The sequence below is a fragment of the Echiichthys vipera genome (assembly GCF_963691815.1).
Source record: "Echiichthys vipera genome assembly, chromosome: X".
Lineage (NCBI taxonomy): Eukaryota > Metazoa > Chordata > Actinopteri > Perciformes > Trachinidae > Echiichthys > Echiichthys vipera.
The window spans coordinates 45,927,135-45,953,732 of NC_139825.1; the positions used below are offsets into that span (position 1 = coordinate 45,927,135).

General features: G+C 40.5%; 1 protein-coding gene across 1 annotated transcript in view; it reads left to right on the forward strand.

Annotated features, from left to right (window-relative positions):
* Positions 1-26,598, forward strand: part of grip2b (glutamate receptor interacting protein 2b) — a gene marked incomplete at both ends in the record, with an annotated part of 243,580 nt that overhangs the window by 157,885 nt on the left and 59,097 nt on the right. Inside the window, 5 exons of the mRNA XM_083939969.1 lie at positions 10,441-10,518; positions 23,505-23,640; positions 24,566-24,711; positions 25,687-25,773; positions 25,957-26,032. Coding sequence (XP_083796095.1) covers positions 10,441-10,518; positions 23,505-23,640; positions 24,566-24,711; positions 25,687-25,773; positions 25,957-26,032 — 523 coding nt within the window. The remainder of the gene's footprint in view (positions 1-10,440; positions 10,519-23,504; positions 23,641-24,565; positions 24,712-25,686; positions 25,774-25,956; positions 26,033-26,598) is intronic.

Consider the following 26,598-nt stretch of genomic DNA (forward strand, 5'->3'; position numbering starts at 1 on the left):
AACACTAACAGCATCCAATAGCCAAAAAGTTCATGGGAAAAAAAAGATGATGGCGTATATGATGACATACAAATTCATGAATAAAGACCTTGTGGATCTGTTCCTTTTAAAGAGGTAATTTTTATATTAATTTATTTTTAAGAAGCCATTCTGGGGGTAACTCATATTATCGCTCATTTTAAGTGATCACTGGGAATAATGCATCTCAAATCTTATGGATTATGACTTTAAGTGTTTTAAATATAAAACCACAAGTTTAACTTGGTGACAGTATCATGAAGTATGTCCTATATACAGGGACTTGAGTCATAAGCTAAACACAACAAACTAACTATTGCAGTTTGTTTGTCACAGTGACGTTTAGACTTCAAGGCAGAAACTCTATGTAATTTAAAGAAGAATTAAAAGCATGCAGATAAAGGATTTGCAAGACACTGCATTTTAAAATCCTTTCTAACTGCTTAGCGCTGTTGATGGTATTAAGCTTGTTTGAAATGCTGCTTCAGGTGCTGAAAAGCATTTAAAATACACATTTATTCTCCAAGTTTAGTAGAGACATTTATTTTTAAGCTGTGGTGTAATTGTCCCAGATTATAATGCAGTGTACTGACACATCTGGAGTAGGGTATGAAAGTAGTTGAGAATTAGCTTATGAATTGTTAAACTTATCCCACCCCCCTGATGAAGCAGAGGTTGTAAAGTAGGACACATCCTCTACCCTCCGAGCCACAACAACAGCCTCAGCCCACCGTTACAGCTGCCGTCAAACTGATTTATACTAACTGAGTGTGGGTTTGCAAAATACTTAATATCCTGCATGATATCCTAAATGAGACCATCAAATATGTAATTTATATTGGGGGATGTGTAACTTAAAGTGCTCATGACTTCTTAATAACTAAAAAATGAACTCCTTGAAGAAAAATGTACAAGGATTAAAATGATTTTTCCCAGAATCTAATTCAGACCAGTTCTCCAGAAAGTAACAGCAGCAGTTAAGACCATAGACTTTATAAAACATCAGCGTAATCTCTGTGACCCGTCTCTGAGTCGTTGGGAAGCTCAATGTGACAGCGGTTCCTCCAAGCTAATGAAAATGGGCAAAAAGGTGGTGCATGGATGGAGTTGAGACGGGCTGAATGAAGCCTACAGTCTATGTCACCTGTGACGGCCATCCCTTTATTAGAAGAAGAAGAGAAGAAGAAGAAGAATTCCTTTATTCGTCCCGCAATGGGGAAATTCAATTTTCACTCTATTTTTTTTATTTTTTACACACACACACACAGGCCTGATATACACACACATGCACAAACAGGACCTATATACATGCAACTACTGGAGAGATGTTAGAGTGAGGGGGCTGCCAGTGACCTGAGCAGTTGGGGGTTCAGTGCCTTGCTCAACAGCACCTCAGCAGTGCCCAGGAGATGGACTAGCACCTCTACAGCCACCAGTCCACGCTCCATTCATGGTCCACACAGGGACTGAGCTACTGCCGCCCCGCAGAACTTTAAGTGTGAGACCAAAACCATTTTTTTCCCCCAGGCTGTAAATATCTTTATTCCTGCTGTAAAGTTGGGCATTACAGCATTGGGGTCTGTTGGGATTGACTCTTTAGTTCTTTGCGTTGGCTTTATTTTTGCTGCTTGGTTTAGGGCTACAGAAGTAGATATGTTTTGTCCACATCAAAAAGAAAATACTAACATTTGATTGGAACCATCCCAATTGGACATCAAATTGAATTTTTTTATGTAAATATGTACTTTCTTCTCGATTGTTTGCCTTTGGGCTGTCCTTCTCCAAAACAAGCACATTGGCCTAGTCCATATAATATGGACAGTCCTGGGAGTCACAAAATTCAGATCTGCAGCTCACTCTCTTCAGGTGTATGAAAATACCAGAAGCTTTTACATTATTTGCCTGTCGATGGTGCAGACTGTTACTTTTGTGCCATAGGTGACACTGTTGGACTGGAGCTACAGGTTCACAGCAGCAGGACTGAAACTGCAGCCCTGTTATTGGACTACATTTGCTCAGCCTGGTTTCAGGTGATTTACATCCATGACCGTACTGTAGCTGTGTTCAAAATCATTCCCTCATTCACTCACTCACTATCCCCTAAATAGTCTTTATTAAATAGTGCACTATATAGGGAATGACCCAACGAGATTGTTGGAGCAGATCCCAGCTGACAGCGGGCGTGAGGCAGGGTACACCTTGGACAGGATGTCAGTCTATCGCAGGAAGAGCAAGATAGCAAGATTTGAGAAAGAGCGATCAATCTGTCGATCCTTTCTGTGTTCAGGCCAGGTGCGGTTTCCCGTGTTGATGGTGTACTGATGTTGATGTTAATTATAATTTTAAACCCTGAATAAATTGTTGGAATTTCAATGGTGTTAAAGTGTGGTTTTGTTAACTACGGTTGTGTCCTGATTGCGAGCTGTAATAGCCCACAGCTGTTTTCTTTCACAAGTGAGTAACAGTTGTAAGCTTGTGAGAAACGGTTGTTCGTAACTGTAGTTAGCTCTCTAATACCTGGCTTCTTTTAGCACCTCCTCTGCTTCTTCTCCTTCGGTAAAACATGTCCGGTACAATGTAGTGTAAATTGGATGTACACTCAAATTAGCTGGGCATTGTGGGTATTTTATAGTGGACTATACTGTGAATGAAATTAACAACGGAGAATTCCAACACCACTACAAAAGGGCGTACAGTGTACCGCTGCAAATATTATAATTTTGCGTGAAAATGTATTATAATTTGCGTTATTTAGCAAAAAAATATATATATATTTTGTCCCTGGAGTAGGCCTATTTGGGGGGATAATCTAACAGGGGTGTTTGTGTGTGTGTGTGTGTGTGTGTGTGTGTGAAGGGGAGAGAGAGAGAGCGAGAGACGAGATGTGTGTGTGTGTGTGTGTGTGTGTGTGAAGGGGAGAGAGAAAGTGTTCATACACGACAGACACAGTCCTAAGGGGTAATCAATTCAATTAAATTTTATTCATTTCCAATTCAATTTTATTTATAGTGTCAAACCATAACAAAAGTTATCTCAGGACACTTTACAGAGTAGGTAAAGACCACACTCTATGACTTATTTATGATTTACAGAGACCCAACAATTCCCCCGTAGAGTACGGTGGCAACGAAAACCTTCCCTATAACAGACAGGAATGTCAGACAGACCCAGCTCTGTGGAGGACGGCCATCTGTCTGCACCGGTTGGGGAGGAAGAAATGCAGAGAATCCAATGAGTTTGGAGCATAAAGTGGCAATCCTCTGCAGGCGGTTTCTGTTCTGGAGGCTGGTTGAGTGCAACCAGCAGGTTATGGAGAAGGTGATGATGCTTTCAATGAAGGAGTAGTAAAATGTCCAGAGGATGGTCTTGCTTACTTCAAAGTAGTTGAGCTTCCTCCGGAAGTACTGCCGCTGGTGACATTTTCTGAGAATTTTCTGAGAGGAAAATTACAGTAGACTGTCAAAGATTGTACCCAGGTACTTGTATTCCTCCTCAAGATCAACAGGCTCTCGATGTAATATGGTGGTTACTGCTGCAGCAAGTGCCCTCTGTTTCTCAGAAAAAGACACCAACATCACCTTGGTCTTGTTGATGTCCAGCTCTAGACAAGAGCTGTCGCACCAATCCATATACTCCTGGAGAGCTGATCCATGTTGCTGTGAGGGGCCTGACAGCAGAGACACGAGGACTGTGTCACCAGCATATTTGTTCAGGTACGAGTCGGGCTGTGTAAATCTGCCGTCATCGGTGTAGAGCACGAAGAGTAGAGGGGAGAGGATACAGCCCTGAGGAGAGCCATTGGAGGTGTAGTGTAAGTCTGAGAGTGTTTTATTGACCAGCGCTCTCTGTGATCTGTGGGTTAGGAAGTCCAGTAACCACAGGATGAGCTGGTCTTCTAGGTGAAAGCTGGAGTTTGCAGGTGGAAGAGGAATCGGCAAACAGGTGTCTGGCTGAGGAATTCATAGTTTTAAGTGTCTGTGTAGAGTGTCCAGAATTAATATTTTGGCATCATCGACGCCTCTACTCTTGCGATATGCGAATTGGAGAGGATCCAGCAGGGAATTTGTCTCCTCGGTGATATGTTGTTTCACTATTCTCTCCATAGCTTTCATCACAAGGGAGGTGAGGGCCACAGGTTGAAAGTCCTTGAGTACTTTGGTAGTGCTCTTCTTTGGGATGGGGATGACTGTTGAATGTTTCCATCTGGGGAACTGTGCAGCTGTCAAAAATCTTTGGAAGAGGATCTGGAACACTTCTCCTAGCTGTTCAGCACAGTACCTTCGAACACGGCCGCTGATGTTGTCCGGGCCGGGTGAGCTGGTCTCTTTGGTCCTCCTCAGAACCCTCACCACGTCCTCTGCGTTGAAGGTGAGTGCACAGCTGCTAGGTTGAAGTGTAGTCCTAATCTCTTCAAGCTGGGTGGTGTTATGCCCTCAGATCTGGTGTAGAAAGAATTGAAGTCGTTTGGAAGAGATGCATGGCTGCTACCATCCAACTGGATGGTAATTTGCTAGGTGGTGGTGATGTTTACAGCAGCCCTGCCATGCTGAGCAGAGGTTCCCCTGTGTGGATTTTTCATCCACTTTGTTTTTGGCTGCTTTAATGGGCCGCTTAACTTCCTTGTTGACCTCTTTCATCTCAGATTGGGAACCAGTGATGATTTATTTGAGCTCCTTGGTAACCCATGGTTTATTGTTGGAGGAGATTGTGACAGCTTTGGAGGGAATGATGTTTTCTTCACATAATGATAGTGTCCACTTGCTCATTCAGGTTGCCAGAGGGGGTCAACAGGTTACTCCAATCTGTGGACTCAAAACACCCTTGGAGAGCTAGAATGCTGTCATCAGTCCACTGTTTGATGTTCTTAGTGACTTTCTTAACCCTCCTTATAAAAAGTATGTATGCCAGGATGAGCTGAACAGTATTGTGGTCGACAGAGCCCAGTGGAGGGAGTGGGACAGACCTGTATGCACCAGGGAGTTACCCATAGCATTTGTCTAGCATCTTCCCCAGGCGGGTGCTGCATGTGACATACTGATGAATACCTTTGAGGACTTTCCCGGGTGAGCAGTGGTTGAAATCACCCAGGATAGTTTTGCTGAGTCTGGTGATATGTGTTCCAGTTTGTTTAGTGGTGTTGTGATGTGTTCAGTGGCGGCAGCATTAGCTTTGGGATGGATGTACACCAGAATGAATGCTCTCACCAGAATGAGAGCTGAAGGAATTCCTCCTTCCGAAGTAGAAGGGGCGAAGGGAGATAGATGTCAGTGGTTCACAACTTCTCTCTCACCAAGGCCGTCAAGCACCAGTGTGAGTTCACGTAGAAATAGACGCCGACGCCATGTTGCTTTCCAGTGAGCTTGCTATCTCTGCCCAGTCTTAATGGTGGAGCGAAGCCACCAATGTGCAGCATGTTGTCACTGTCATTGTTGCTCAACCAGATTTCAGTAAAAGCCAGAATCGAAGCAGTCCTGTATTCATGCAGATGTTTAGCATTAGCTTGCAGCTTGTCTAGTTTGTTCTGGAGCGAGCGCACGTTGGCAAGAATCATTTGGGGGGGGGGGGGTCTATTATTCCACACATCTTTGTACCTCTTCTGGTTACCTTGTCTTTGTAGTGAATGTAGTTGCCAGGGTGAGATAAATTATTACGAAGTAATTTCTCGGGTGGTGAGATGGGGGTTAAATCTGAGCTGTAGCAGGACTTCTCTGGTGTAGGTGATACGCTGGACGTCAGGGGTATTATGCCCGAAGCTATGGGTTAAATCCTGAAGGAGCAGAAAGAGGAGCAGCAGTAGTAAACGAAGTCTTTGTGTATCTATGTGGCAAAGGATATTCCAAACAAAGACAAAAGTAAACAGCAGAACAGTGGTAGCAATAGCATTAGCTGTTGCATTAGCGTTAATTACCATTAGTTGGTAACGTTATGTTAAACATTCAAGAAAAAACAAACATAGAGGCATTTATTAGGACAACTAATGTTACGCATTCTCTTCCTGTTTCTTCATAACTCCCCCCCCCCCCCTTAAACCAGAACAGCGGCGCTCGGTGAAGTACCATTAACAACGGGCTGCTTTCGGCTCAGACACAGAATCATCAATAGTGTGCTGTTGTGGTATAACAGTTCTAGTTTGCAGTGGACACATTAAACCTTTTTGTCTTCTTTTCTAAATGTGAAATGATCCTCTGACTCCGGATGTAGTGATGTGCATCTGCAAAAATGGTCCGTGAGAAACAATGATCCCTGTGCTGAACAGGCCACATAACGCGCAAGATAGGAATTAAACAAATCATAGAGGCAGAGATTTTGCCTCAATTAATTTTTGAGTTACTCGACAAATAGTTTCAGCCCAAATATAGTGCACTACTTCTATTAAAGGGAACGAATTCTCTTGTGTCCTAAATGGTCCTTATCATTGTGTAAACATGCCGACCTGCCCCAGCTGTAGGAGAGCAAAGTGATAACAGCAGCAGTTTGGATAAGTGGTCATGTCAATACCTAATTTTTTATAAGTGACATTACTGTGTTCCAACTTTTAATAGATATTAAATACAATCAATTGCCAATATCTATAATAATATATACATTATATCAATCATATTTTGATTGATTGTATTTGTCGTCTGCATCCCAGGCCATGCTTTTTTCTTTTTGACCATCCTCTGTGCCTCTCCAAAATGCAATGAATTTATTACTTATCAAACATTGAAATCCTCACACGTCTCTGCCAAGTATATGCCAGAGACCATTAAACAGGACATCTGTCCCCCTTTGTGACTCATCACAATGATGGCCTCAGTTTCACTGTCCAAGGGAGACTAACCTCAACACTTTACAAATGGCCTTGCAGTGTAATTTCCAATGCATCAAACTATTGTAAGGCAGTAGATACAGTGACTGTAATGACCTGTAACTACAGGTACCTAGAAAAACCTCACATGTAATCCTTTTATATGGATGTATTTACAACATTGTTGCAATTGCACTTGTGATCGTGTTAGAAGATTATATACAGAGCAAAGTCTTTTTCAGGTTTTTGCATTTTTGTAGAATTTTTGCAGGTTTACACTTCTCAGCATTGAGAGAGCATTGTGCAGCTTTCTAGGCAGGGAGGCCCACTGGGGCTGCTTCGGTTCAATGAGAAAGAAATCTTGGATTTAGGATCCTTATTTTAAGAAACCCAATTTTAAACAAATTGCAGGCTCATCCCTCCGTTGTTAGATACACTGTCAGCTTTCCTGAGGGTGCATCCACACGATCGAAAACAACCTTTTTTTGCTCCGTCGCTTTTAAAAGGTTTTCCGTCCACACAGCCTCGGCTCAATAAATATCTGCGTCCACACAAAACCAGTGTAAGAGACTTATAACGCTGCAATACACATGCCAGGCCTGGATGTGGCGCTGTAACTGCCACAGAAATACACCAACAATGGAGAAGAAGAGACGGAGAGACGCTGTATAGGGTGTATGATACAAACACTGGCGTGAGTTTCTTGCCAAATCTGGCGACATCCATCCTAGAGAGAAATCTAGTGACTGTTTCTGGTTTTATTGGAGACTTTTGTGGTGTTTTGGAGACTCTGATGCACAAATCTCTCTGTAATTACTGTCCTCAACGAGCAGTGGGTGCTGCTGTGAGCCCTTCCCCATACCAAAGCACTCACAGGCGGACAGTTTCTCACTAGATTTAGCAACTTTTTCAGACCTTCTTATTAACTTTATTTATACAAAGCTACTAGTGACCTATTTAGTGACTTATTCAGACCATCAAGGAAAAGGGAGCAAAATATGGTCAGCCAAATTCATTCCCATGCACTTCACTCAGAGTGCAGTTCAGTATAAAGTCTATGGGTCCATCTCTCCTCACGCAGCGGCACTGTTGTTGTTATGTGACACCGCAGTAGGGGGCGTTTTTATATCTTCCCACTTTGGGACCTGGTAACAAAAGATACTGTTTTCAGGCTCCGATAATGTCGGCTGTGTGTGGAGGGTCGGCCAAAACGATACAAAATTTGTGCAGTTACAGGAATATGCGTCTCCGTGTGGACGGGCCGTCAGACTCTGGTAGCCTCACATTTGCTCATGCTAGAAACTTTGCTAACATGCAAGACAAGTGTGGTTATTAGAGGAAGAAATTGCCAGAGAGGCAATGAAGATACAGAGAGTACATGACAAAATAATGCTTGTGGGATGTACTATAATGAAGAGACTAATCCACAATAAGCCAGCATACCATTATGATTGACCTAATTCCGTCTATACTAGTTACAAATTACAGAAGGAAGTGTTTTTTTGAAGATAGTTTATCTGGAAAATGCTTCAAGTGTTTGTCTTATTCTTTGTACAGCAAAACACTGAGCTGAGGAGCCCAGACCGAAGTCAAATAAGCTGACAACTATCCTTTATGTTCATGGCCAATGAGTGGGGAATGTGGTGAATGGTTTCTTGTTTTCCAAAGATGGCTAGTGTGTAGAGAAGGATGATATGAGATTTGACTCATGGGTCGAGAAGGGAAAGAAACACATTTAGGGATGAGTGACTGTTGGCAGACACACACGTATGTAAAGCATTGTTGGCCTGAAGGATTTCTGTATCTGTGTTTGTTTCGATGTTTTCGTCTGAGAAGAAAGTGACGTGATGCAGGTTTTTGGGTGGAGAAGTTGATGCAATAGTTTAGTACTCTCTCTTCTCACTTACAGCTGTCCAAGTGAGAGAAATTTCCAGAAAATGTGTCACCGTGGAGCAGAATCATGTTGATATAATGATGTACAGTACCTATAGAAAGTTATTATACCCTTTTGAAATAGTCACATTCTTCTTTTGCAGCCTAAAATGATAATACATAACAAAAGTAATTCAGTTTGATTTACACATTTTGCCTTACAACATTCAAGTGAATTTTTTTCTTCAAATTTCTGAAAATAAATCAAAAATGGAAAACTAGAAAAGCAGTGTTGGAAAAGTGATGAGTCCCTTCACCAATAACTATCATAAACATTCTCAGGTATAACCAATCACCTTCCGAATTTACACATCATGTTAATTGGCCTCCGCCTGACATCAGCTGTGGTGTTTTTGATTTTACTTCAGAATAAAAACATCTGTTCCTTGAGGATTCATCTCCTAGTAGTGCAACACAAATAATTCACCGTGGTTGGAAAGATGCTTCCAGGATAAAGTTGTGAATAGGCACAAGTTAGGAGAAGGATATGAAAATATTCAAAATACTTTAACCTTCCCTCTAAGTACTGTTCAGAGTATTGTCCAGAAGTGGAAGTTATATGGCACCACCCCGACCTTTCCTAGATCAGGCCGCCCCTCCAAACTGGATGACCGAGCCAGGAAAAGATTGATCAGAGAAGCTACCAAAAGGCCTATGGTGACCTTGAAAGAGTTACAAGTCTTAATGGCAGAGGTTGGTCAATCTGTGCATGTGACAACAATTTCACAAGTTCTGTATGTATGCATGGCAGGGTGGGAAGAAAGAAGCGTTTTCTGAAACAATGTCACACTGAGTCTCATAAAAAAAACATTTTTAAGATTCTGATGCCATGTGGAAAAAGGTTATATGGTTCAAAATTACATTTTTTGGGCTGAACTCCAAGCGCTATGTTTGGCAGAAACCAAACACAGCACACCACCCAAAACACACCACCCTTCAGTGAAGCATGGTGGTGGCAGCATTATGTTGTGGGCTTGTTTCTCTTCAGCAGGGAATGCCAAGTCCACCCAAATTCTTGAGGAAAACCTGCAGCCCTCTGTTAGACACTTGAAAAAAGGCAGGTGGTTCACCTTCCAGCTTGACAACGACTCAAAACAAACCTCCATGAAAACAACACAGTGGCTAAAGGAAAGGAAGGTGAATGTCCTAGAGAGGCAGAGTCAGAGCCAGGACCTAAATCCTACAGCACATGGATGAAGAGTGCAGTCCTTCGCTGCGCACCACAGAATTTGATTAAACTCGAACAGTTCTGCAAAGAAAAATGGGGAAATATTTCCCACTCTAGGTGAACAAAGCTCGTAGAGACATATGCAAACGGCGTGATGGCTGTAATTAAAGCAAAAGGTGCCTCCACAAAGTATTAAATATGTGGACTCATCACTTTTCCAACCCTGCTATTCTAGTTTTTCATTTTCTATTATTTTTCAGACACTTGAATGTCTTAAGGCAAAATGTGTAAATCATGCTGGAACAATATTTTTTTATGTATTATCATTTCAGGCTGTAAAACAAAAAAAGTGACTATTTAAAAGGGTATCATGACTTTCTACTGTGTTTAATAAAATGATCATATTATACATCATAATAGAGAAGTGAATGTTACATTCTAAACCTCTAATCCTTATTAAATGAGCAAAATCAAAATAATAAAAGTATACTGATACCCTTAAAGACGTCTTGTTTGTCTCTGTTCTCTCTAGATGACGGGCCATATGGGAAAACAAAGGATATCTCTGGACCAGAACAGACCATGGCCTCGAGAAGACACAGTATACCAGGTACATCTATCTATCTATCCATCTATCTTAGAAAACTACTTTAAACTCTATCATCCATAGTCAGTCACCACACCGAAGCATCAGCATTTCTTATCATTAGTCTCAGACAGTTGCCTAAAGCAGAATTATGCAATGACTGCAATTAGCTTAATCAGTTTGACGCATTAATAAAAACAGCTTCCTTCTGTCCAAACTGGATATTTTCACTCTTGATCTCTATCAGATTCTGATGCATTTTGTGTTTGAATGGTAGGGTGACCTCATGACTGCGGAGAGGGTGCGATAACAGCAAGGTCTCAGCTTATCTGATTACAGTAAATGTGCTTGCTCTGAAAGTGTCCCTGGGTGTGAAACTGAGGAACTAGAATGAGCCTTCTAATGTATACCCTTTACATTCATCATCTTACGTGTGAACAGTCTTTCTTGCATGTAACCCCATACTGTTGTCATGAACGGTACAGGAATAACACAATGGTGGACTCAAATGCAGACACGGACAAAAGAAAGTACAAATTAAACGTTTAATAAATACAAACGGAAAAAAACACTACAGAATAACAAACACGAGACTAACTGAACAAACACGGAAATACAGGAATGGGTAGACGACGGGAGATCGGGAGACGGACGGGAAAACGGGAACACGGGAAACTAAGGAGAGAAAACAGAACACAAAACACGATTAGTAAGCTTACAACGGGGAGCGTGAAAATCACAACGAGAAAAGGGGATGCCAGTCCGGGGGGAATAGTTTTACCAAGGTTGGGTCGACAACGGTCCGGCGCTGCATGCCTGCCAGCTTCAGGCTTTTAAGGTGGTGGTGTAATCAGCTAAACAGGCAGCAGCTTTGGGGAACTCCTACCGGACCTACAGACAGACAGGCAGGGGGAAGCACATGCAGGGAAACGCAGACAGAGGGAGACAAACACACACAAGACAAGGGAGAGGAGGGCACTGACAGAGCCAGATCTTGACAACTGTACCAGTAAGCGCAAAAAAACAAATCAACTAAAACATTGGATTTCTCTACAGCCCCCCCCCCCCCCCACACACACACACACACACACACAAGCACACAAGCAAAACAATGTTTAAAGCGAGCTAAAAGTAAAACCTCAAAAACCTGTAAAGCTACTCAACAACAATTATACACATGAAAAATTGTGATATTACTCTGTTGCATGAAATAATTGTGCTCAAGTTGTTTAGATTAAAGCATAGTGTCCCATGGTAGAATTAGGCTTTGTTTCGAATCGTTCTTTGTTTTTCTTTCTCTTTTCTCTTTTATGAGTTTATTTCATGCATCAAATCACCCATATTAGTTCTTCTCCTGTATCAGGTTTTTACTTTTCCAGGCCTTCTTGTTACTCCGCCAATTCCTCTATTGGCTGGCCAATCCTCTCTATCTGTCTCTGTCTATTTCCTCTTCTCTAATGCTCCCCTTTTGTCGTCTCTTAATCAGTCTTCACTCATTCGTAATTCCTATCAATGCTCCCTCCCAGTGTCACCTTGTTTTGTCTTTTGTTTTTGTCTGTATCTTTGTTGTTATTATTTGAGCACAATGTCATAAGGATGTATCTCAATGTGTGTGTATGGGAGACAGATGATATGTGTATTCCCTGAGCATCAAAATGAAATGGTAGATAAAACTTTATGAATCCCAACATATTGTTCTGCATCTGGGGAGGCAAACCTCATCTGTGTTCACAAGGATTCATCAGCATCAAACTACATTTGTAAAAGCTTTGGTGCTTGCATGGAAATGTGAACAGTACAAGGGCTAATGAATGAATGAATGAGTGCCATCCTGCAGATTGTGTGTTTGTTTGTGTGTGTGTGTGTGTGTTTGTGTGTGTTTGTGTGTAGGTGTGTGTAGGTGTGTGCATGTGTGCATGTGTAAATGACAAACAAAAGCAGACAAACGTAAAGATAGCCGTCTGTCAGCGCAGCTCAAAGAGGGTATTTTGCTTATTACATCAGTACATTTTTCATTTTATCCGCCAATGTTTTCCTGATTGCTTCAAAGTAAAACACATAATGTTTCAAGATGTTTTCAAACTCACAGCTGTTTTCTCTTAAATCCTACTACTATCATTACACTTCATGCTCAGCACCAATTGGCAGACAGACAGAAACTAGCTGGTGAGAATAGTGAAGCATTTAGCAACTAAATAGATATATTTCCCTCAAGAGTTGGTAAAGGCCACAGCAGAGGCCAAAGACAGAGCAAGTAGTCGGGAGCCAAAGTCTGAAAAATGGGTTGAACCTGACATGGTATGCCATACTTTTTGTTTTTTTCCTGATAACTTTGACCCTAAAAACCAATAATTGGAGGGTCTGCTCCGCTGGAAATATCGCAAAAACAAAAATTTTGGCCATTTTAGTGTATGCATCCTTTATTTTCTATCAGAAAAATGTGAAAGCTGATTTTTTTCCCCTTAAATTATCAGTGGGTTTGGTAGGCTGTCACACAGATCACATGTGCTGACAAAATCTACCAGAAAAATAACTCTTAAAACATCTTTCTAAATGATTTTGAATCAATTTAATGCAAAAAAAAATAGTCAGTTTTTTCCCCACTTTTTTCCAATATTTTCATCTTTACTTCAATTCAATTCAATTCAATTCAAAAAAACTTTATTTGTCCCCGGGGGTGCAATTCAGGGCACACAGAGCAGCAAGTAACGACAGTGCAATTATACAAAAACATTTTAACCTAACACAAGAATAAAGTGTAAGAGAAGAGTAAGTGTCAGGATGTTAGTGTGTTAGTACAGGTAGAATAAGTGTCAGGATGTTAGTGTGTTAGTACAGGTAGAATAAGTGTCAGGATGTTAGTGTGTTAGTACAGGTAGAATAAGTGTCAGGATGTTAGTGTGTTAGTACAGGTAGAACAAATGTCAGGATGTTAGTGTGTTAGTACAGGTAGAATAAGTGTCAGGATGTTAGTGTGTTAGTACAGGTTAGAATAAGTGTCAGGATGTTAGTGTGTTAGTACAGGTAGAATAAGTGTCAGGATGTTAGTGTGTTAGTACAGGTAGAATAAGTGTCAGGATGTTAGTGTGTTAGTACAGGTAGAGTAGGTGTCAGGATGTTAGTGTGTTAGTACAGGTAGAATAAGTGTCAGGATGTTAGTGTGTTAGTACAGGTAGAATAAGTGTCAGGATGTTAGTGTGTTAGTACAGGTAGAATAAGTGTCAGGATGTTAATACAGGTTAGAATAAGTGTCAGGATGTTAGTGTGTTAGTACAGGTTAGAATAAGTGTGTTAGTGTGTTAGTACAGGTTAGAATAAGTGTCAGGATGTTAGTGTGTTAGTACAGGTAGAATAAGTGTGTTAGTGTGTTAGTACAGGTTAGAATAAGTGTCAGGATGTTAGTGTGTTAGTACAGGTAGAATAAGTGTCAGGATGTTAGTGTGTTAGTACAGGTTAGAATAAGTGTCAGGATGTTAGTGTGTTAGTACAGGTTAGAATAAGTGTGTTAGTGTGTTAGTACAGGTTAGAATAAGTGTCAGGATGTTAGTGTGTTAGTACAGGTAGAATAAGTGTCAGGATGTTAGTGTGTTAGTACAGGTAGAATAAGTGTCAGGATGTTAGTGTGTTAGTACAGGTAGAATAAGTGTCAGGATGTTAGTGTGTTAGTACAGGTAGAATAAGTGTCAGGATGTTAGTGTGTTAGTACAGGTAGAATAAGTGTCAGGATGTTAGTGTGTTAGTACAGGTAGAATAAGTGTCAGGATGTTAGTGTGTTAGTACAGGTAGAGTAAGTGTCAGGATGTTAGTGTGTTAGTACAGGTTAGAATAAGTGTCAGGATGTTAGTGTGTTAGTACAGGTAGAATAAGTGTCAGGATGTTAGTGTGTTAGTACAGGTAGAACAAGTGTCAGGATGTTAGTGTGTTAGTACAGGTAGAATAAGTGTCAGGATGTTAGTGTGTTAGTACAGGTTAGAATAAGTGTCAGGATGTTAGTGTGTTAGTACAGGTAGAATAAGTGTCAGGATGTTAGTGTGTTAGTACAGGTAGAATAAGTGTCAGGATGTTAGTGTGTTAGTACAGGTTAGAATAAGTGTCAGGATGTTAGTGTGTTAGTACAGGTAGAGTAAGTGTCAGGATGTTAGTGTGTTAGTACAGGTAGAATAAGTGTCAGGATGTTAGTGTGTTAGTACAGGTAGAATAAGTGTCAGGATGTTAGTGTGTTAGTACAGGTTAGAATAAGTGTGTTAGTGTGTTAGTACAGGTTAGAATAAGTGTCAGGATGTTAGTGTGTTAGTACAGGTAGAATAAGTGTGTTAGTGTGTTAGTACAGGTAGAATAAGTGTCAGGATGTTAGTGTGTTAGTACAGGTAGAACAAGTGTCAGGATGTTAGTGTGTTAGTACAGGTGGAATAAGTGTCAGGATGTTAGTGTGTTAGTACAGGTAGAATAAGTGTCAGGATGTTAGTGTGTTAGTACAGGTTAGAATAAGTGTCAGGATGTTAGTGTGTTAGTACAGGTAGAATAAGTGTCAGGATGTTAGTGTGTTAGTACAGGTAGAATAAGTGTCAGGATGTTAGTGTGTTAGTACAGGTAGAATAAGTGTCAGGATGTTAGTGTGTTAGTACAGGTAGAATAAGTGTCAGGATGTTAGTGTGTTAGTACAGGTTAGAATAAGTGTCAGGATGTTAGTGTGTTAGTACAGGTAGAATAAGTGTCAGGATGTTAGTGTGTTAGTACAGGTAGAATAAGTGTCAGGATGTTAGTGTGTTAGTACAGGTTAGAATAAGTGTCAGGATGTTAGTGTGTTAGTACAGGTAGAATAAGTGTCAGGATGTTAGTGTGTTAGTACAGGTAGAATAAGTGTCAGGATGTTAGTGTGTTAGTACAGGTAGAATAAGTGTCAGGATGTTAGTGTGTTAGTACAGGTAGAATAAGTGTGTTAGTGTGTTAGTACAGGTAGAATAAGTGTCAGGATGTTAGTGTGTTAGTACAGGTAGAATAAGTGTCAGGATGTTAGTGTGTTAGTACAGGTAGAATAAGTGTCAGGATGTTAGTGTGTTAGTACAGGTAGAATAAGTGTGTTAGTGTGTTAGTACAGGTGGAATAAGTGTCAGGATGTTAGTGTGTTAGTACAGGTAGAATAAGTGTCAGGATGTTAGTGTGTTAGTACAGGTTAGAATAAGTGTCAGGATGTTAGTGTGTTAGTACAGATAGAATAAGTGTGTTAGTGTGTTAGTACAGGTAGAATAAGTGTCAGGATGTTAGTGTGTTAGTACAGGTTAGAATAAGTGTCAGGATGTTAGTGTGTTAGTACAGGTAGAGTATGTGTGTTAGTGTGTTAGTACAGGTAGAATAAGTGTCAGGATGTTAGTGTGTTAGTACAGGTAGAATAAGTGTCAGGATGTTAGTGTGTTAGTACAGGTAGAATAAGTGTCAGGATGTTAGTGTGTTAGTACAGGTAGAGTAAGTGTGTTAGTGTGTTAGTACAGGTAGAATAAGTGTCAGGATGTTAGTGTGTTAGTACAGGTAGAATAAGTGTCAGGATGTTAGTGTGTTAGTACAGGTTAGAATAAGTGTCAGGATGTTAGTGTGTTAGTACAGGTTAGAATAAGTGTCAGGATGTTAGTGTGTTAGTACAGGTAGAATAAGTGTCAGGATGTTAGTGTGTTAGTACAGGTAGAATAAGTGTCAGGATGTTAGTGTGTTAGTACAGGTAGAATAAGTGTGTTAGTGTGTTAGTACAGGTGGAATAAGTGTCAGGATGTTAGTGTGTTAGTACAGGTAGAATAAGTGTCAGGATGTTAGTGTGTTAGTACAGGTAGAATAAGTGTCAGGATGTTAGTGTGTTAGTACAGGTTAGATACAGAGAACATCGTCGGCGTGAGATGTAGAAAGACATGTGTGTATCAGATGTAAGCAGACATGTGAGCGGGTGTATTTGATGTAAACAATGTAAACATGCAGTAGACTGTTGAAACAGGTATAAACAGAACTGTAGTGCAGAAAAGATATAAGTGGACAGTGATCGGATTCAGATGAGGTCAGACATGATACATATGTGTAATGAGCAGACGTAAACAGAACTATAGTGCAGTAATAGAGTATAAATATAATATATAACTATAAGCTAAATAATAAAGTGATAGTGGTGGTGCATGGCAGGAAAACAGCAGTCTGAGTATATGCTAGCTCTGTGTAACAGATGAATACTGAAAAATAAAGTGACCATAGTGCTGTCATGGATACAATATAAGACCTGATAGACACAATAAAGTGGAGTAGTGCATTAATACCATAAATTAACATAACTAACAGAATCAAGTGGACCAGTAAGAACATAGTAGCAGAATAAGTCCGGTGTGAACATAATAACAGAATAAATAAGTAAGTGGAGTAGTGCAACAGACCGGAGTAACATTATAAACAGAACTTCACTGGCAATCAACTATTCCAACAAGTTCTTACTTCAGTCAATATGCCATTCTTTTCACCAAACAGTATACTCATTCAGTAGAAAAAATATATATAAAAATCAATGGATCTGTGATGATTGCACTACTAGCTGGTGACAAACAGGCTGAGAACCTCAATTAAAATTTAAGGCTACTTACCTTGGGGGCAAAACTCCCTTTTTTGAAAAACTGGCATGGAAGAGCTCAGAGACAGAATTGTGGCAGGACACAGATCAGGCGATCAGATGATGTCAGGCCCTCCCCTACAACCCTACATCTCTGGTATGCAGAGGACCCAGTCTGTCTCCTGGGTGCAGCTCCGGCAACCCTCAAACACATCTTGGTGAGCTGTAGGGGCTTTGTAGCACGGTCCACCTCAAGGCTCCTGAACGAAGTAGGGATCAGAGGTCAGGCCCAACAGATGGCAATCAAAGAACTTGCCACTGCAGCAGAGAGAAGCACTCACTGGCGGTGGTTGAACCATAGGGACACAGAATGGGCTGCCAAATGACCACAAGGTTCCACTGTGCAACACACACCCACCAATCAAGCAGCAGCTCCAGCCACTTCAGCATCACCGCTCACACTATAAATTGTATCCCTGTGTAACGATCGGTGCGCTATGATTTTGTGACTCAGCCGCCTGGTGCTTTGTTGTCCATTGTATTGTTCATTGTGTGGGTTATTACTCCAGAGATCGGGACAAAGGGTAGGTTAACACACTAAACTTGCTGTGACCGTAGCTGCCTCGTGTTAGTAACGCTCGGGATAGGGGTGCTGCCCACATGGATTTAGTTAAGTGGATGATCTTTTGTTTGCTTTTTGTTTCAGCTCTAGTTTTATAGAGTCCTTTTTCAGTTATATTTGTTTTATTGCTTTAGCAGCACCTGTAGGCCCTCTCCTTCTGTTGTGGTCCTGTATGTTTTCCTTTTCTAATTTTTAACTTTATTGTTGATAAATAATTTACATTACCAACAACAGCTGGTTTTATGTTGCTTCCCTTTCCCCTCAGGAGCTGGGTTGTAACATAGTAGTAAATTCAATAAAGTAAACCAAAGAAAAAAAAGTCTAAATAAATAAGTAAGGTTGATGCAATGATATATAAGCTATACAAAGTCATATATAATTAACTCGTATTAGGTGTTCATTTCCAAAGACTACTGTCGAGGTTTAAAAACCTGACAGCAGACAGAATGAAGGACTTTGAGTAGCGGTTTTGCTGCGTGGTGCTACAAAGCGTTGGCCTGAAGGCATTAATCTGAATTCCAGAGAGCAGATACGGTCGTTTTGGTCAACTTTTTTTTTTTTTTAGCTTTTTGGACCATCCGCTACTCCCAAAGGGATTTCAAGTCCTTCTGCCGAACTCACACACACGATTATCTTGGAGCACACCTTCACAATTTTGTTCAGACTATTCCTGTCCTTCTCACAGAGGCCATCGAACCAACAAACGAATGAGGTGTTTAAAAGACTCTCAAGAAATAACCGATAAAACATGGTTAAAACTTTGTTACAAACTTTGAAGGATTTTAACTTTCTCAGTAAATGGACTCAACGTTGACCACATTTAACAGTAGAATCTGTGTTTGTATCAAACTTTTCAATGCGAGTCGAACACAGTTCCCAAATATTTTTAGGTGTCTACAATCTGGACCTCCTCACCACGGATGATGCGTGTCTTAAGTGTGTTATTGTTTTTCCTAAAATAAGTGAAAACCTCCTTTGTTTTAACACATTGAGGTCAAGGAACTTCTCATCGCACAAAGGCTGCTATTTATGACTCAGGCCTATTAATCAACCCTAAACCTAAACTAAATTATAATTAATTTGAAAGTCTTGTTCTTAGTCTTTCACATTCAACCTGGAAAACTGTGCAGCCAATTATACTTGTTATATTGTACCGTGCTCCTGGTCCGTACTCTGAATTTCTATCTGAATTCTCAGAGTTTCTGTCAAATTTAGTCCCTAAATCTGATAAAGTAATTATTTTAGGAGATTTTAATATTCAGGTAGACGTTGATAATAATAGCCTTAGTATTGTGTTTATCTCTCTATTAGATTTGATTGGTTTTAGTCAGAGTGTTCATAAACCTACCCACTGTTTTAATCAAACCCTCAACCTTGTTTTCGCTTATGGTGTGGAAATTAAAGTCTTTCCACAGAATCCTATTTTATCAGACCATTATTTAATAAGTTTTGAATTCATATTACAGGACTACTCACCTCTGGGTAAAAGTTTCTACACTAGATGTTTATCTGATAGTGCTGTAACTAAATTTAAGGAAGCGATTACATCTGCATTTACTATAATGCCTTTTCCTAATATTAAAGATTCCTTTACTAACGTTAGTTTCCCTGAAATTGATCACATTGTTGACAGTTTTGCAGGCTCACTACGAACAACACTCGTTATGCTGATGATACACGATTATATTTGTCGATCAAACCAGAAGAAACTGATCAGGGACCAAATCCAAAATGTGATGGCGGCTATAGGAACATTTTTAGAATTGGCAAGCCACATTAAATTTAATTATTGGAATGTGATTATTGAAAGCCTACCCAACCCAATGACGATTGGAGGAAAGAAATACGATTTTTTCCCATTTTTCTGACATGAAAATGTTTTGTGCGATATTTCCAGCAGTGCAGACCGTCCAATTTTTAGTTCTCAGGGTAAAAGATATCGGAAAAAAACACAAATTAAAAGTATGGCAGACCATGTCAGGTTCAACCCATTTTATTGAGACTTTGAAATTTTGGCTACCATAGAGAGCAAAAGTTGGACTTTTATTCATCAGTTGGCCAAAAACATGACTCCAAATGATAGCTAATTTGGCTGTGTAACTGCTGAGTGTGTAAATAAGAAACTTCTTGCTCATAATATTAGCTTACTGTAAAAGGTTGGTATGTCAATCTGTGCTCACAACATGTCCACTGCCCACAAATGGGCAAAACAATATATATGCTGGGCTTTTTTTGTCTAGTACGGATGAACCCTGGGCGCCTCCCTAGGGAGGTGTTCCAGGCACGTCCAGCTGGGAGGAGGCCTCGGGGAAGACCCAGGACTAGGTGGAGAGATTATATCTCCACACTGGCCTGGGAACGCCTCAGGATCCCCCAGTTAGAGCTGGTTAATGTGGCCCGGGAAAGGGAATTTGGGGTCCCCTGCTAAAGCTGCTGCCCCGCGTCCCGACCCCGGATAAGAAGTTGAAGATGAGATAAGATGCTGTTTTTGTATTTAGTGTAAATTACGGCAATTAATATTACACATTTAAGTTCTCTGGACGTCAGGTGATGTAGTTTAACAAGCCTCAAATGAGAGGTGGACAATATGGGAAAAATATCATATCATGATTTTTTACAGTAAAATCACGATATCAGTTTTAATGGATTTTTTTTTATCATTTTGAAAGTTACTGAACAGTGCAACAAAGCATTTCCCATTTTAAAAATAAAGCCATAAAAACACAGTGTTTTTGCCAAAGACCCTTCCTTAACAGATTTAAATCAGTTTGTGAAATTTTGCCAAGTACAATGGACATTTATCAAAAAGCTGCCAATTCAATTAAATTTTATTTACAGTTACAAATCATAATTAAAGTTATCTCTTGAAAACTTTACAGAGTAGGTAAAGACCACACACTAAGACACACAGATAGGGTGAGAAGTTCAGCTATCCGTGAGGAACTCGGAGTAGAGCCGCTGCTCCTTTGCGTCGCAAGGAGCCAGTTGAGGTGGTTCAGGATCATCTAGTAAGGATGCCCCCTGGGTGCCTCCCTAGGGAGGTGTTCCAGGCACGTCCAGCTGGGAGGAGGCCTCGGGGAAGACCCAGGACCAGGTGGAGAGATTATACCTCTACACTGGCCTGGGAACGCCTCAGGATCCCCCAGTTAGAGCTGGTTAATGTGGCCCGGGAAAGGGAAGTTTGGGGTCCCCTGCTAAAGCTGCTGGCCCCGCAACCCGACCCCAGATAAGCGGTTGAAGATGAGAATTAATATTACACATTTAAGTTCTCTGGACGTCAGGTGATGTAGTTTAACAAGCCTCAAATGAGGGGTGGACAATATGGGAAAAATATCATATCATGATTTTTTACAGTAAAATCACGATATCAGTTTTAATGGATTTTTTTTTATCATTTTGAAAGTTACTGAACAATGCAACAAAGCATTTCCCATTTTAAAAATAAAGCCATAAAATCACAGTGTTTTTGCCGAAGACCCTTCCTTAACAGATTTTAATCAGTTTGTGAAGTTTTGTACAATGGACATTTATCAAAAAGCTGCCAATTCAATTAAATTTTATTTACAGTGCCAAATCATAGTTAAAGTTATCTCTTGAAAACTTTACAGAGTAGGTAAAGACCACACACTAAGACACACAGAGCACACAGTGTCAACGAAAACCTTCCATTTAACAGACATGAATGTTGGACAGACCCAGCTCTTTGAAAGACGGACATCGGTCTTGACCGGTTGGGGAGGAAGAAAGGGAGAGAGAAAGAGAGAAAACACAGAAAGGTGTACATAGAGAGACAAAGACAGACAGAGAGACACTTCCAGAGAAGTGAGCAACTACAAATGTAACAGTAACTATAATAATACCTATCTTAATGTGAATATGACTTATATGTCATGGCAGCTAATACAGCAGAATAGTAGAAACAAGTAGAGCCAAGGGGACAGAATATGACAATGATAATAATTATGGTAGTAAATATGATCAATGATGAGTAGCTGTAATAACAGCTGTGATACAGTGAGATATATTACGGATGGTGTTTTTAATGGCTACACATTTTATAATTTATAAGACTAATGATAGTATATGCTTGTCACAGCGTCCTCTGCTCTGCTCACTCACACACAGAACTGCTCTCTGTCTCTCCCTCAGTCAGTCATGTTCGCGGGTCTTTTCCATAAAAGTTTAGGCCCTATTCAATAGGTGGATCCGGCCTGTGAGAGAAAATTTACTGGCCCTTCAAGTAGAAGCCTATGTGAAAAAGTAGTTCATGACCGCTGTCCTCTCCCGTATCCATCTCAGCGCATCTGTCTCAGCGCATGCAATACCAGCGCGCTGGGGCTGGGAGATTTTCCCCTTGCACTCCCTGTAGTCACTACGCTCTTCTATTTGGGTCTCTGCATCCTCTTGGGGACAGCTCGCCAAGGTCCGCACTGCTGTTGTCCTTGCAATGGTTTCAGACTGGTTAACTCTGTGGTAAAATCACCACAACAATGTCTCTTTCTACTCTGAAAAAAAGAAAACTTGACACAGAAATCCTTCACGCACTGAGTGTCTGACACTTTCTTGCTGTAAAAAAATAAATAGAGGTAATAGTGGTATAAATAATATTACAAATTAAGCCACACACACACACACAAACACACACACACACACACACTTCCAAGAAAACCAAAAAAAGCACCATAAGTGAGTGTGAAAACTCTTGTTCATTACATCTTACTTCATGATTGCAACCACACGTGTTGTATTCATTGTTGCAAAACTTGTTCTCTAAATAGTTTGTTTGCTGTCGTGATGGAAACCTTTGATCTGAAGCTCAATGCTGATTTTGTCCTGTACGTGTGTTAAAGTGTCCTCTAGGAGACTAAACATCAAACTAAAGGAAGTGACTCACCACAGGTGTGGAGGCTGGACTCTCTTCTGATTGGCTCATAGCGGACGGCAGGAAACTACTGACATTGTTATTATTATTATTATTATTAATTTAATATGAACGTGTGTGTGTGTGTGTGTTTCATACCTGCTCAGTTTGTTGAGTCGTTGTCCTGTAAATAGTTTTCCAATCTTCAATAAATAAAACTATTTCTGATCAACCCATATCAATTGCATGCTTAGAATACATACTAGTTAAGCCCCGCCCATTTCAAGACAACCAGATCAACTACCGGGTTAAACCCCGCCCACCATGAGTCCGGATACGCATACGGATAATTTATAAGGTAAACGGATACAGCTACAGATAATGCTGTATTCCCTCAACCCTAAAAACCAATCTCTTCAGTACCATATCTGCAATTTAAATATACACAGGTTTTTTTCTCACTTGGTCTTGTCTTGATAAATTATCGGTTTTAATTTACATAATTTACTCTGAAGAGTTATGTGACTGTTTGCTGTAACTGATGATGTGCTTTAACCTTTCCACGCCTTTCCAGGAACTTTTCAAGTGGAATGACTGCATGAAACACTGAGGCTTTGTTAATTCTCATTAACTGATACTTATCTTATCTGATCCTCACATTTACATTTCAGTCATTTCAGCTGACTCATATATTGAGCTGACAGGGATCATTGTCTCCGTCAAGGACACACAGCAGCAAACATCTTTTGATTCATCCTTCTTGTGACCCTTTAATCCGGGAATCATAATGGACAGAGGGCAGCCACTAACCACTTTCCAACTCTCTGCTGTATCTGTGTGTTTGAGTGTGTGTGCGTACATGTCTGTGTGCACATCTGCGTACGTCCTTCCCTTTCCCTGTTTTCTCTGTGCGTGTATTTGTCTTTATGTGTATGTGTGTTTTTGGTTAGAAGCTCTGCGGGGGGTGACTATGGTGGAGCTGGTGAAGAAAGAAGGAAGCACACTGGGCCTCACCATCTCAGGAGGAACCGACAAGGATGGGAAACCACGGGTATCAAACCTACGGCCTGGAGGATTGGCGGCCAGGTAGGTGCAACACCAGCAAAGAAGAGGAGGATTACATAGTTCAGGCTTTCTTGATATAATTCTCCGAGTGAAAAAGTCTTATATACCGTAATTTCCGGACTATAAGCCGCTACTTTTTTCCCTCGTTCTGGTCCCTGAGGCTTATACAACGGTGCGGCTTTTCTACGGCTTACGGTAACCAGGGGCGCGCACTACCGAGGATGCGCGAGACCGAGGCAGACATCTGGCGCCAGGTAACGAGAGCAAAACAAAGAGTAGGAGAGCGTCAGCGACAGTTTGCGCGAAGGAAGTGTTCATGCAAACACCATCAACATGGAAAACAAACGGAGAAGTGCATATGATGCTGCTTTTAAGTTAAAGGCAATCGATCTGGCTGTCAAAGAAGGAAATAGAGCTGCTGCACGTACCCTTGACATCAATGAATCAATGGTTATTTTGATAACGTAAACGGCCGCGGGACTGCACTTTTACTGCCGTGATACAGGCGAGCACTTTGTATTACTTTGCACCGCTGTATTATTTGTACTCTGCACGAATGCTGTTCGCCATGTCAAAGATGTGAAAGTTTGATTGAATGATTGAAAGATTTATTGTTAATAAATGGGACGCTTTGCGTTCCCAAACAGTCATCTCTGTCCTGACAATCCCCTCCGTGGTAGCAGGAATCCCTATATACTACGGTAATTACACATCAAAACGCCTGCGGTTTATAGTCGGGTGCGGCTTTTATATGGAGCAATCTGTATTTTACCCTAAATTTAGCTGGTTCGGCTTATAGTCAGGTGCGCTTTATAGTCCGGAAATTACGGTATAGCCTATAACTGGCAAATTTGCAAAACAACGTACTTGTGATGGTTTCACTGCAACCGGGCTGAAACCCAGTATCATTCATGCCTTTACATCCTTTCATCGCTCTTCTGTGCAGGAGTGACCAGCTAAATGTCGGCGACTACATTAAGTCAGTGAACGGCATCAATCTGACCAAACTGCGGCACGAGGAGATCATCAGCTTACTGAAGAACGTAGGAGAGAGAGTTCTGCTGGAGGTGGAGTATGAACTTCCCCCCACAGGTAAATATTGATTCAGCAAAATGCATTTACATTTACATTCATTTGGCTTTTATGGTTATAAAGTAATCGCCTCGGTAAGGTGAAAAACACAACCCTACCGACTGAGAAGGAGGTTGTTATTGGATGATTCTGAAAAAACCTGCATTGCAATGCATTTAATGATGATGTTTTTGAATACACTATCAATGTTATATTGTATATATATATATATATATTGTGGTTCTGCCAAATAAACTCAAGTAAGTTATGTTGAGGGCCACTACACTTGGTTATAAAATTTAAGGGTTAGGCAAGAAAGATGGTGGTTACAGCACTTAATGTTGCTGCTTGATGTAAATATGTGGAAAAAGCTGTCTCCTTATTCATTTTAATGAGATTACTGTCGGTACAGCAGTGGTTATACATAAACTTCTGTGCAGTGATTCCTCATCTCTAAAGCCTTTTAACTCATTGAACTATTACTCAAACCGTCTCATTGTATCCCTGGTACCGGCAGCAACACGCTGCACACTGTGCCATTTTCCGTCTGAATGCCTACATAAGTTTTCATTTTCATTAGTACGTCATTAGCTTATTGTCTGACTGAAACATTAACATCTCTTCCATTTATATGTATTTTTACTTTTATTATACTGCATTTCAAGATAATAAAATTGCATTAGTAGCCATAGTAAATGCAGCATACAGGTAAAGCAGTACAAACAGCAGTAAAAACATGGAGTGGCATTATCTTATCAGTACTGTATATGTTATTTTATTATTTTTATTATAATTATTTTCCTTATTGAATATTCATGCTCCATTAGCATGATGTAAAAATGATTGTAAGTGAACAAAACTTCATTTAAACCTGATTATGGAGCAGAAATACAGCTACATTTTACATTTGTTCACTAAATTAAATAAATAACCTCTCTCTCTCTCTCTCTCTCTCTCTTTTGTTCGTTCTGTCTCTTTATCTCCCTCTTCTTAAAGCTCCAGACAGCAGCTCAGGGGTTATATCAAAGACAATCGACATCTGTTTGCACAAAGAGGGGAACAGCTTTGGTTTCGTCGTGAGAGGTAATCACCAGTAAAATAAATAACTGTATGAATAGTTATGATTGACATTGAACTACGCTCGAATGGTGGCACTCAATGAAAAGACTGCCATTCTCATACTGAATGAAAAGACTGAGAGAAAGTAAAGGTTTTTAACCGTAGTTATAGTCCAGTGTTCAGCTTTAACCTTTACTGTTCTTGCAGGTGGTATTCACGAAGACTGGCACAAGTCACGCCCCCTAGTGGTCACTTACGTCAGGCCAGGAGGTCCTTCAGACAGGTAGCACTGACTGCACACTCATGCAACCGTAAATCCATGTATACTGTACATTCTGTTTGTTCATAAGGGAACAAACTCATTTAAAGTCACATGCATACTCAGAAAGAATCACGCACACACAGTTATACTGAGAGATATCCAAGCAAACACACTAACATATATAAAATCAGACAAACACACATGTCCAGGAAAAATATAAGCTAGGCAACCAGTCTCCATTGAGTTTAAACGTACTGTACAGCGACACAGTGTGGCCGGTTCCAATTAGGAGTATGGGAAATTTGTCTGCGCCTTAATGCAAATGAACCCTAAAGATATAGGTTTCATTTCCTGTGACTGTCACTGGTATGTTAACAGTTATGTGTTACTCATTGCTGCAGCAGCGTGAATCACCTCATATCGCTTTAATGTTGTCATCATGTGTCCATCTCAGTCTTCATGTTTAAGTAATAATATGTGACATTACCATATAAATGTCAGCTTTGCAGCTGTTTAACTGATTTAACACAGCAGGGATTGAACCTTCTGTAGATCCAGTGCATGAATCTGAATCCTCTGGGAAAAGA